This window comes from Hemiscyllium ocellatum, chromosome 5 (genome assembly GCF_020745735.1).
Source record: "Hemiscyllium ocellatum isolate sHemOce1 chromosome 5, sHemOce1.pat.X.cur, whole genome shotgun sequence".
Taxonomy (NCBI): domain Eukaryota; kingdom Metazoa; phylum Chordata; class Chondrichthyes; order Orectolobiformes; family Hemiscylliidae; genus Hemiscyllium; species Hemiscyllium ocellatum.
In genome coordinates this window covers 101,480,996-101,493,890 of record NC_083405.1, presented here as the reverse complement: position 1 = coordinate 101,493,890, position 12,895 = coordinate 101,480,996, and the positions used below count along the sequence as shown (strand labels likewise).

Below are 12,895 nucleotides of genomic sequence, written 5' to 3'. Positions count from 1 at the left end.
ATGGATGACAAAGAGAGGTTACAGCATTCCACAGTACCTCTTTAAGATGTAAACTTTGGGGAATAAATTAAGTGATATTAGTTTATTTTGTCATATTCACAAAACTAATAATTTATCCAGAGATAGAAAAAAACTGAAAAATGATAAATCTGATTAGTGTATGATAAAATATTCATTCTTCTTTTATTTGTTTGTGTTGGAACATCAGAAGAGACAGCATTAAGGAAAGAGAAAAAGATGATTAGAAAGAAATAATATCAAAGAAGGATAAAGAGGAAATGAATCAGAGGTGTGCATTATACATAAAGCGTCCACTTAAAAGAAAAGCAGAAATTGCTTCCTCTCTCCTGAACATAGCAAAGATCCTATAGACTGCAGAGCCTTGCACAATTCATCACCCCAATGAGCATTTGTCTCTGAATCTACAAATGTATTGTTGGTGCTACTATATCATCCTTCTTAGAGGAAAAGGATCAATTGCTGTCTTTTTGCCCCCTTACTGGCCAGTCCATATAAGAAAACTGCCCTTTTTAACCTTTTCAAATTCCCTTTGATCCTAAGGTCTGCCTGAAAAGGAAACAATCCATTGTGGGTCAGTTTTCTCCTTCACCAAAATTAGTTAGATTCAAATGCCTTCTGAAAGTCCAAATATAGATATACGCCACTCACTCGTTCATCTTAAGTACCCTAAAAAAGTAATAGATTTATGGCATATAAAGTCCACCATGGAAATGTAAATAGAATATTGATTGAGATCATACACCTGAAAGATGATATAAAAGGAGGATGGAATTTGAACTAATGTATAGAGTTTTTGTGCTGGCCAGAATGCGCTCATGACTGAGACTACAATGGCACCAACTTGAACTGCAACATAATAAGTTAAATAAGACAAGTGTCATTGCCCTGAGGTAGCAAAATCCCCCTTCCTCAAAAAGATTGCTATCAGGAAAATGGCTGCCAGAGAACTGAAGGGACTTATTTTAGTCTGGGATAAAGTTTTCACTCTAGCCACTGGTTGAGTATAAGCACGCAACAAATTTGCAAATTACTGAATTGTGTTTAAAACTTTTGGTTCAATGGAATCTATTGTGGTGTATAAGAGCGTATATGCTGAACACCATTGCTCAGACCATGCAATTGTTTTTGACTGGAATATACACGTGTTAATGCTGGCAGGGTGGAGTAGCTCAGTGTTTGCTGGGATAGATGATGAATTTCATCTGAAATCCTAGTCAGATCCTAAATTATCTGATGAAGGTCATCTTTTGAAAGATCAGCTTATCTGTTTTCTGCACACATGCTGATAGGTCTGCTGACTGTTGCCAGCATTTCCTGGTTTTGATTTACCTGATTCAGTCAGGGCAGGTTTTCATAAGTAAGCCATGTTGACTTGAATTGGTATTTCCTAAAGTGCATTTGATGGTCAAAGCATACTTAGCACACCAAATCTATTTCACCTCTCAAATCTCAATGCTGGAACATTAATTCAGTTTGAGGCACACTCTAATTTGTTAAACTACAGATTAAAAAATGCAATGCTAATGGTTCAATTTTCTGTTCCCAATTCACTCCAATTAAAAGAATAGGAAAGCAGAAGGCAATTTGAGTGACTTCAGGGGCAAGTCTGGAGTCAGGCTGCCACCCATCCAGTTGCGGACGAAACTGTTTAATTTCTGAGTGGGTTGTGTGGAAAATTCTCAAATGAAAACCAGACACCAAAAGCCTATATTTAAAATGAAAGTCCATATTATTTCTGGATACTTCTGTTTCTCATGATTCACAAGCACTTGGTATTAAGGTTTTCAAAGGATTTTCATTTTACAGTAAACAAGTGGATTAAACTGTGATTCTACTTTTGTTCCCTGTCAAGTTTTTGATTTGACAATTCTAAACTGCGCATTTCTCCCTGGGCTGACCATTTTACAATTTGAAGTAACTGAGAACATGTTGACAATTTTCCAGGACTGGAGTGTCCTGGTAATGCAAGGTCCAATATAAAGATACTCAATATTAACTTAATGGTTACGTACCATACCTTGCAGTTTATCATGAAAGTAAATGCAGGTTTACAGTTGCACTTTTGATTCCTACCAAGATTATCCCCTCCTATAAGTTAACTCTTATGTTCAGGGAATGTAAATAGTTGTTCCTTAATGGACGTGATAAAGAGGTGATCAGGTCACCTTGCTGTTATGGGATTTAGCAATACACAAATTGCTATCCTTTCTGAAATTTCAAATAGCAATCACCTTCTAAGTGCTTTTTTGGCTCTAAAGCATTTTGGGATTCCCTGAAAGGACAGGAAAGATACTGAATGCAAATTTATATTTTCTTTCTGGATCACTATCCCTGAAATTCTTTCTTCACACAGCCCAAGGTCCAATTTTTACACCTATGAGGATTAATTGTGAGAATAACGGACATGCTGGTAGTCAAGGAAGTTGGATGGTTCCTCTGAATTCCTTCTAAACATAGCAACAATTCCCTAAGGCCTTTGTTGCTGATAATACAATTCATTGTGCAGCCACAATGAAATATTTTAACTTACGTTTATGCTTTTAGCGTATTATACAACTTCTCTCTGTAAATAATTTTGTTTTTTTTAAACAATGTGAAGGATGATGATTCACAATTTGTGTTTCTTTGCAAGTGAGTGGCATAATTCATAAGGAATGAAGAGCTTACCTGGGGATTATGGAGGAAAAGTACCCCTTTTAAAATCAACCCATAAAATTCAAATATAAATTGAACACGGCGAGAGTGTCAAGAAACCATTTATTGGGCTCACATCTGATATTGGAATCCTGATGATACCTCTCACCTGAAGTATACTGTAGTACACATTGGAAAACAAACCACCTCAATGTTTGACTACAACAGTTCCATTGCTGATGAAGGGTTTTTGCCCGAAACGTCGATTTTCCTGCTCCCTCGGGATGCTGCCTGACCTGCTATGCTTTTCCAGCACCACTCTAATCAAGACTCTGATTTCCAGCATCTGCCCACTTCTGCCCAGTTGCAAGGCAGTCAGTCCAACAGCAACATCCAATTCCAATTTGCCCAGAAGGGAGGGGCTTATCAGTCAAAAACAGCTCTGCTGGAGGGGACATGTAGTTGCCATCCATGATACCAGATTCCTGTAGTAACTGATCTAACTCTGAACTCAGTGATGAAAGGAGACTCCTAGGAGGAAAGCAGAAATGTTTTACAGGTGACCTCAAGCTTTCCTAAAGAAATCAAACATTACCCCCTGACTCTCATGACTGAGCAAAAGGTTCATTCGAAAACCGCCTAACATATCGAGAAACTGCAGTGGGAGTGTGTGGAGAGGTCAGGTCAAGTTCTTCGAAGGAATGCATAGACCTGTACAGAATCTATGCAGCTGAGCCTTCAACCACCAACTGCCCTCCACCTGGGCGAGTATGGATCACACACCGACTTAGCAGTCAGCTCTGAATCCCATCGCACTGGAGTGGAAGTAATTCCCAAGGTATTGCCTAAAGAGGAAGAGAGACATCCTAAGATGTAGGAGCACATGTTGGCTATTCAGTCCACCAAGTCGGTCTCACCATTCAGTAAGACCATGGTTGATCTGATAATCATGACCTTCATTTTCCTGCCTTTCCCTATAACCACTGATTTCCTTACTTATTAAAAAAAACTCCCTCAGCCTTGAATATACTCAATGACACAGCCTCAACAGAAAGATTTCCACACATTCATGACCGTCTGAGAGAAGAAATTCCTCCTCATCTCTGTCTTAAATGGGTGACCCCTTTTTCTGAGATTGTACCCTCTGGTCCTAGGCCATCCCCCACACAGGGGGAGAGTGGGACTTAGCCACATAGTGACACTACCACTGCACCACAAGAACCTCTAGCTCACTTCAAAACATTTCCTGAATGAATGTTTATTAAAATATTAATTCACAGAATGTGGGTGTCATTGGCTAGGTCAGCATTTATTGCCTGTCCCTAGCTGCCCTTGAGAAGGTGGTGGTCAGCTGCCTTCTTGAACCACTGCAGTCCATGTGCTATATGTTGACCCACAATGCCCTTAGAGAGGTAATTCCAGGAGATTGACTCAGTAATAGTGAAGAACAGACAATATAATTCCAAGTCAAAATGGCAATAGGCTTGGAGGGGAACGTGCAGCTCATGTTCTCATGTATCTGCTGCCCTTGTCCTCCTCTGGAAGTCATCATGGGTTTGGAAAATGCTGCCTAAGGATCTTTGACAAATTGGTGAACTACTGAGCCCTCACCCTAATTTTTAATATCAGCTCTGCTCCAAGGAATCTAAGTGCCTTAGAGCACAATGCCGAGTGAGTTATAAAACACGTTGCTTGGTTGTTTTTGTCTGTGAAGATGCTAGTGGTCTGTGAATTGACCCACAATAGCTTCTTGCTTTTAAACAGCATCAACATGGAGTTTCATACACAGGGTATTTGAATGATATGTAGAAACTAGATCAAGGTCAATAATAGAGATATAAGTGAAGATGGAGGTCATAAAAATATGCCAAAATATAAACAGTGATATTCTGGAAACATAATACACAAATACTTCGGCCAAACTACAAAAGCATTTGCCTGTCCAAAACATATCTCTTACCCCAACCCTGTCTTTCCAATGCCCACGTGTGAGGGCTAAATTCCATTTATGGTCACATTCACAATAACTATTGTCATCTTTCAGTCTACGGGGTTATTTCAACTTTGAATTGAAATGAAAAAGTAAAAATCAACCCCATATTAACATGTTTAAAAAAGATCTCGGCGCTAACATTTCTTTGAACGGCGATAATTGGAACCCCCAGAGATCTGCCAATCTGATTTCACAGGTCCCCGATGCTTTCACAGTCTCCAGCGCTGTCTCCAGTTTAACGAATGAATAATTAATTTGGAGAATTGTCTAATGATTTTTTTTGAAGCGACACTCTGACACGGCAGTATTACCAGTTCGAGCGACTCTGGGGGTTGATGCAAAACAGATACTCAACTGGCGCCTGAGCGTTATTACCTCCAATTAAAATAATTGTTGCCTATCCAGTTCCTCCATTCCCCGAGGCGCAGCGGAGCCATGCTTCACATCATTGTCCGGCTATCTCTCTCTCTCTCTCGCCACATAATCCTCGCTCGCCCATCCAGCCCACAGCGCATTGCTATCTCAGCTTCCTAACAGGGTCAGCTTTTGCAGACCTGAATGTTTAAACAGAGTCAAGGGATTCAGGAAGGGCAATCGTAAACAGAAGTTGCTGGAAAAACTCAGCAGGTCTGGCGGCATCTGTGCAGCCAAACCAGAGTTAACGTTGCGGGTCCGGTGACCCTTCCTTAGGACAGGAAGGCGGATCCTCTCTTGGCTCGGAGTCTCACTTTTATCTTCTGCATGTGGCAATGGGAAGGATTGTTCACATTCCCGTTACTCATTGCCTGTTCTTGTGCATTAATACTAAATACATACACGCTCCGATTCCTCTTCCATGAATACCTGAAGACTCTAAATTAATCTTCTGTTGGGATTCCGTAGTTTTTGTATTGGGCTCGGCATGCGTCAGACACTCTCCAACTGAACTGCAGACATTGAAGTGATTTACAAGGTTACCATGCTGTATTGGTAATGGGCAGGGGTTTCAGCACCGTTCCAAGTAACTCCCTACTGTGTGCTGAGTTGAAATCTTAACGTCATCGCCCCCACTTCTAAATCCCTTAAATAAAACAAAACACTGCAGATGCTGATGATCTGAAACGAAAATAAATTGCTGGGGAAATGTCTGTTTTTGCTTCCATTGCCTGCAACGTGCTTTGGGGTAGTCCGGTGGTCGTGAAAGCGCTATATGAGTGCTAATGTATCAAACCTTTACGCAATTCTTTAACAGCTAGGTTCCCACTGGCTTTCCCATATTAACATTTCTATATTCTCCCTATGAGGACGAGAGCAGGCTGGGTGAATGTCTGAGCTCAGTATGGATTTAAAGGCACGCGTCCTGTCGCTGGGATGTCCATGTATTATGTGTGACACACCGTGTGTTCACCGAGGGGGGAAGGTGGGGGGAGGACGCCCATCTATTCTCTGAAGAATTCTGAGCCCCAAGTTCTGAACAACTGTGGTCGGAGCTCAGAGCATTGGAAACTAGTGTCAAGGCCACGCCACCGAGTTAGCGATGAGAACACACTGTAAAGTTTCCAGGCGCCCGAGTTCCTTGTTTTCCTCCCTCGCTCAGATTGAAGTAGCAATTGCTTTTTTTTATATGTAAAAATACTTGTTGCGAGCTGGCTAAATGTCACACACATTCGGTTCGATACTGAGCCGTGGTTCAAAGTGATGTCAGTGCGATAGGGTGTAAGGGCGCACAGTCTTTTGATGCTCTCAGACGCTGGACCAGCGAAGTAATTAACATCTCACCGACAATATTACAGCGGTTTGATACTGATCACAATCGGCGGTGTTTGCACCGCATTGTTCTGGGGCTGATAATTGACTGTCAGTTACTCTCTTTGTCGTCTCTGTGGCGCCGGGTGCCTTTTGATTGTTAATTTAACTTAACTGTCTGCTGCCCCTCCTCCCTCACACACACACACACACACACACACAGACTGCCTCTCAGGCCAGAACTCTCATCTCTCACATATTGGTTAAAGGACGCATTTGTGCTCTCACCCGACCGTGCCCATTTAACCGGCACTGTCACCGATTCCCCAGTTAAGTCCCACTGTGCAAATGCGGAATATCACTCCTTTGCGTTGATTTTAAAACACTTCGGCAAATAAAACAAAAAAGCTCAACGTTTTCGGAATACAAACGGGATCGTCGCTTGAAGCGAGTCCGAAGACAAGCGAATAAATAGACTGTATTACCAGGAATGATTTGGAGATGCCGGTGTTGGACTGGGCTGGACATAGTTAAACCTGGTGGTGTGTGATTTTCAACTTATTGCCAGGAAGGTCGACCCTGTCAATATTGTAAAATGTAAAGATTATTTCCAAATCTAAATGAGAGGCATCGGTAAGGGGAATAGCAAAGTTGTTTTTCTTCCCCTAGGGTGGAGGAGTTCACACAACAAAAGGACATGATTTTAAGTTGAGAGGAGGAAGATATTAAAGGCACCTCGGGGGCAAATTTTTCACACAGAATGTAGAATGAACTGCCAGAGGAAATGGTCGGTGCAGGTATAATTACTACATTTAAAAGGCATTTGGACAGGTACATGAATAAGAAAGGCTTGAAGGGATGTTGGCCAAATGAGACTAGATTCGGAAACATGGTCAGTATGGACGAGATGGACAGAAGGGTCTGTTTCCGTGCTATGTGACTATCCATGTGAGGTGTAATACAGATTAACTGCACTGACATGTTGTAACTCAGCTTAACGCGAAGGCTTCAGTTAACTGGCCACGTGAAATGAGCAACATTTCATCCATTCAACATTTAATTTCTATTACTATAACTCCCTGCCGACGCAGAACGGTAACCTTCACACTGCCCCACTCTTCCTGGTGTAAGCCGAAATAAGTTTTATTCTATGAAATTATCTTTCCTTCATTCGGAGAGGTTTCCTCCTGGCTTGGGGGGGTGGTAGGCATTGGGGGGGGGGGAGTAAAAAGCTGCCTTTCACCACTGGAAAATTCCCAAGGGGCGGTGGAAGAGCCGCAAGTATGAATGAACCTGGGGGTGTGAGTGACAGGCGCGGACATCCAGTGAGCAGCCGGGAAGGGGCGGGCAGAGGGATTGTCGGGGGGAGGGGGGGATTGGGAGGGAACCTGCCCTCCCTTTCTCCCTCCGCCCCCTCCCGGTGGCGCTGTGCCGTCAGTCCGGGGGCCGGCTCCAGTTTCTGGGCGGGGAGCAGAGGCTGCGCTCCCGGGGACTGGTTGGTTCGTGGCGCCGGGGAGGGGTGGGGAGAGCAGGGAGGGGCGGGCTGGCCGCTGTCACTCAGGGCACAGAGTTAAAGCAGGGGCCAGGTCAGTCTTCGGAGCTGCACTGCACTGACTTGTTGTACCCACCAGAGACGGAGAGAAAGGCGGCTGAGCGAGGCTGCTGCAGCAGCACCACCACATGGAGCTTGTCTCCTGAAGGACAGCTACAATCTGGGAGGGCCAGGGCATCTCCGAGAGCGGGCTCCGTGTCTGTATCCGCTACCCCGCCGCAGACATCCCTCTGGAAGGTCGTGTCCAATAACTTGTTCATTTTGTCTTGTAAGAAGCTGATACAAATTAAATGGATCGCCATCCGAATCTCATCTGGGGGATTTGGCTGCAGTTGGAGTTGTGTGCGATGGCCATCCTCCTGACGGAAGGTGAGGGGGTTTTCTGAGGTTGTGAGCGAGGGGGGTGGGGGGTGGGGATGGAGGCTAGAGCACCCCATTCCCTCTCCTCCCCCGGAGAGAGGGGATCCCAGCCTGGCTGACAAGACTCCCTTCTCTCTCTTGTACACCATCTGCTGCCCTTGTTTCTTTCTTCAGTTAGAAGTCTCTTGTTCGTCGGTAATCTAACTAACGCATTCATCCAGGGCTGTGTGAACGCAGTATGTCCGGCTTATTCGCCCCTCCACGGATCGCTGGCTGCCGTGAAATGGGATTGTTATCCCGGTGGAGTCCAGTCTTGCTGCAAGTGGCAGTTCTTTGCTGTCCATTGATGTAAATAGATCTAAGGGGCAATCAGTCGTCAATATTTTTGTTAGCTGCCCCTTAATGAACTTCTCAAATCTTTTTAAGAGAAAGCGATCCGTTGTAGCTTCGAAGGTGACAGTGTGTGTAGCCCCAAGCGGATTTTTCCTTAAACAAAGGACACGAACTTTTTTTCCAGCATTTTTATTTGTGGGAGGGAGGCTCTCTGTTCATTATTTCTGTTCGGGGGGAGGTAGTGAGGGAACACTGTTTATGTTCCAATTATAATTTTTAAATCAATTGGAAATCCTTTTGGATTCCAGATTAAGCTTTCATGGTAAATGGTGTCTTTTCTACTTGTAGAGTGATGCCAGTTACCGGAGAGTTTTTTTGCAAAAAGATTTTTAAAAAACAAGTCTTTTTGGAGGGATGTATCATCTGTTCTCTTGATGTTTGTTTGTAAGTGATCTCCTGCACTCGGCGCTGGAGGTTAGGATGAACAAGCTAATTGTTACTTTTTAAAAATTTTTATTTTGCTACAAACGTGTAATTAAACCCAAAATAAGAAGAGCCCTGTCGTCAGCAGCTGGCTCTCCCTGTGGCTCCATCAAAGGCAGGAGGCTGGGAGCGAGCCAGACTGATGGGAAGTCACCGATACCGAAACTATGTGGCTGATAATGATATAATTAGGGGATCACAAGACTTTTCTCCTGCCAGTTTACATCAAAAGCTGAGTTTTAAAAGTCTGCAGTGTCTCCTGTAGCCATTTTGGCGGAGTGTGGACTCGTAAAACTAAGGATGGAGGATGAATGGCTGGTTGGAACTTTTTTTTGGTTTTAAGATTTAAAGACCCCAAGTTTTCGGCGCATTGGAAGATTTATAAACTCTGCTCTGTAGACTGTTGTCCAGGGGGAGGTTTGAACAGGGAACCACAACAAATGTATCGACATTAGTCGTTTTACACAGTCAATCTTCTACCTTCCATTAGCCCTGAGTCATTAAGGGCAGCGTTGTTAGCATTGAGAGCTGAGTTGAGGTGGTTGAAACTTGATCTCTGACAGGCCAATATAGCAAAGCTCCGTGAGTCCTGCTGCATACAAAGAGGACTTATGAGTTTTTTTTCCAGTAATTTTTCAGTAGCGGAAGCTATTAAGGTTTTTAAAAGGGAGATGCACGTGCATTTTTTTTAAGCTTGTTTGTGGTCAGGGAGAGGCTCCTACCAAGACTTTTTTTTGAATAAAAGAGATGTTTTGTTAAGAAATATCTTGATTTCCAAATCGGCAGAATATTAAGGTGCCCACCCTTATTATCCTCAGCCAAGTTTGTACATTGCACAGCCCGAACAAGACGGCTGCTTGTAAGATGTTCATTTTAAAAAAAACAGTTCCATTTGGTTTTGAAAGAAATTGTCTTTTTGGCAAACAAACCGCTAATTATAAGGTTCATGGTTGCTGCCTGAAAGGCATTTATTTGCACGGAACGCTCTGAAAAGAAAGGCCTTTTGTGTATTTCTCTGTACCTGCCTCATCTTCAGTTTATAAATAACTAGTTTGGAAGAGCAGAACTTTCTAGTGTTGCCGTTTCTCTTTTGCTTTCGTCTGAAGGGCCCGAGGTGGCGTTCTTTCCAAGGATCTGATCAGCCAGATTTTGTCAGCATTCGAGTTTATTGCGTTTTTTGTGTAGACTGTGGTTAGAAAATCGAGTTTTAATAACTAAGTACGCTGGGATGCTTGGAGACATCACTTAGGGAGCTGGAAGGACTAAACTAGTAATCATCAACCTCCTTCTGCATACAAATCAAGAACACACATCAGCAGTTCAGAATTGAGTTTGTTTGCAGTACAGAAAATTAATGATTCATATTTCTGAGGGTATGACTAGCCAAGTTTGGGCACAAATTAATGTAACTTTTTCTCTCTTGTAAACTTCAGGTGAAATTAGGTGCTACTGTGACGCATCTAACTGTGTGGCGACAGGTTACATGTGCAAATCAGAACTGTCAGCATGTTTCTCAAGGTTGCTGGACCCCCAGAATATGAACTCTCCTTTAACTCATGGGTGTTTAGACACTATTTCAAATTCAGCAAGCATATGTCATGCAAAAAGATCCCAGAATCACACCGGGACCTGGCCAATGCTGGAGTGCTGTCACGAGGACATGTGCAATTATAGAGGGCTCCAAGACGTGCTTTCACATCCTGGGAGTGAAACCTCTGGTAAGAGTTTTCTCTGCGGAACTTCGGCCAGATCTATAGGGCGCTGACAGCCAAGGGCTTTGGGTGGCTGGTATTGATTTTGTTGATGTAATTAGAGCCACAGAAAGGGAATGACAAGATGCGAGCTGGATCTTTAGCAGTGTAAGATATTATGTCTCTGTGAACGTTTCGGAGGGCTAGTAAAAAGATTTCACTTGTTAAAAAAATTCTCTTGTTTTCCTGGGACAGCAAATGAGATTAAAGCAAAATGGTTTCTTGGGAGTTGAGTGAGTCTCAATACTATCTTTTTTTCCTTGTTTTGGTCTGTTTGTGATTAAAACTTTGGAAGTGGTTGGAACACTAGTGTGTACATCTAACTGCCTAATGGACTGCAGCTTTTTAAATTTACATTTGGGTAGAAAGGATTTAATTTTTGAAATGTTCTGATACACTATCTTAGTTGGTACTCTACTCGGACAATCTTACAACTTTTTGGAAAATGGAGATTGAATCAAGGTTAATGTGATGGTCAGTTGCTTGTTGCATTCTGCTCACTCTTTCTTCTTTTTTGTTTCTTCGGCTCTCTTTCTCAGATCAGGGGGCTCGGTACCATCAGGACCCCAGTAAGAACCTGATCACCAGAGTTCAAGAATTCACTTCCTCCAAGGAGCTGTGGTTCAGAGCTGCAGTTATTGCTGTGCCCATCGCTGGTGGCCTCATTTTGGTTTTGCTCATCATGCTGGCTTTGCGGATGCTTCGCAGTGAAAACAAAAGACTTCAGGACCAACGACGGCAGATGCTGTCTCGTTTGCATTACAGTTTCCATGGGCACCACTCCAAAAAGGGGCAGGTGGCTAAGTTAGATCTGGAGTGTATGGTACCTGTGACTGGCCATGAGAACTGCTGCATGACCTGTGATAAAATGAGGCACTCCGAGCTCAGTAATGACAAGCTTCTCTCTCTCGTTCACTGGGGGATGTACAGCGGACACGGGAAGTTGGAGTTTGTATGACCCCGAGTTTAATCTCGGAACTACTTGTGGTTCTTTTCTGCTGGACAAATGCACTTTATGTGAAAGACAATCATAGACTTGCTGAGGACGGTAATTTTAAAGAAGACTCTAGGTTGAACAAGGGACCTGATTTTAATATATTCTACACATAGAGTCCTTGCCTCTGTGAAGGTTTCCAAAATTTCTCATTTGCACACTTTGTATAAGGATGAATTCTCTACATTTTGTTTCTAGAAACTGTTCACATAGCTCGGGGAAAGGGGGAACAAAAGGAAAAGATTGGATTTTTTTTGAGCTAACAGAAATGGAGAAAACTGATGTATGTATATTTGTGTCCAATCCTGCTCTTTATATGTTTCCTGTTCCAATTTATTGTAAAAATCTGAAAATATATTTTTTCTCTAATTCTGATCAGATATCCTGGTTTTATTGTAAATTGCCATCGCGACTCAGTGCATTTCTGGGTGGACAAATGCAAATATTTTCTTTGACGTTGCAGTATTTCCCTTTTAAATGAAGAGGCCACTGAGGTATGGCACAAATGATTGTTAGGCTTTCCTGAGCTGTACCTGATTGCATCCACTCTTTCAATGGGTATAATGACAAGAAAGGAATTATTTTTTCTTTTCAGCCCCTCCCCAATGTTTGTCCTTCTGTAATATTGGGATAATGGAAAAAGTAGGTCATTTGCTTATTTGGAGTCCTTCCCCTACCTGACCTGACAGGTCAACCAACAACCCAGCCAACTGAGCTTAACTGATTCCCCACAAATCAGATGTAATGTAGCAAGGTTTACCAACACTCACATCCAGAGAAAGGTCTGAAGTTTTATCCAATATCATTGTAGAAAGAATCCCAAAACAAATTGGTTCTTCTTTCGGGTCACTAGTCCCACTTCTAAACTAAAACTTTGCTAATTAGTTTGAACAAAGCCAACCCTCATAAGTTCGTAGGTAAGATGTTATTACTACCTTTTCCCTGCCACTGTTTTCCTTGTAGTTACACCAAATTGTCCAGTGCTTCTCTAGTTTCTTAGTAGTTATGAGAATTCAATCAAATTTACCATGTGTCAAGTTGTACATTTT

General features: G+C 42.7%; 1 protein-coding gene and 1 long non-coding RNA gene across 2 annotated transcripts; one reads left to right on the top strand and one right to left on the bottom strand.

Annotated features, from left to right (window-relative positions):
• Positions 1-2,761: 2,761 nt before the first annotated feature.
• On the bottom strand, positions 2,762-5,453 carry LOC132816130 (uncharacterized). The gene is made up of 2 exons (XR_009644751.1): positions 5,024-5,453; positions 2,762-3,186 (listed from the first exon to the last, which is right to left on the bottom strand). It is a non-coding gene; the product is annotated as an uncharacterized LOC132816130 (long non-coding RNA).
• A 2,490-nt stretch (positions 5,454-7,943) lies between these two features.
• bambia (BMP and activin membrane-bound inhibitor (Xenopus laevis) homolog a) lies at positions 7,944-12,221 on the top strand. Its single transcript, XM_060825044.1, has 3 exons — positions 7,944-8,294; positions 10,535-10,819; positions 11,392-12,221. The coding sequence occupies exons 1-3, from the start codon at positions 8,216-8,218 to the stop codon at positions 11,808-11,810; spliced, it is 783 nt and encodes a 260-aa protein (XP_060681027.1). The 5' UTR covers positions 7,944-8,215; the 3' UTR covers positions 11,811-12,221.
• The last annotated feature ends 674 nt before the right edge of the window (positions 12,222-12,895 follow it).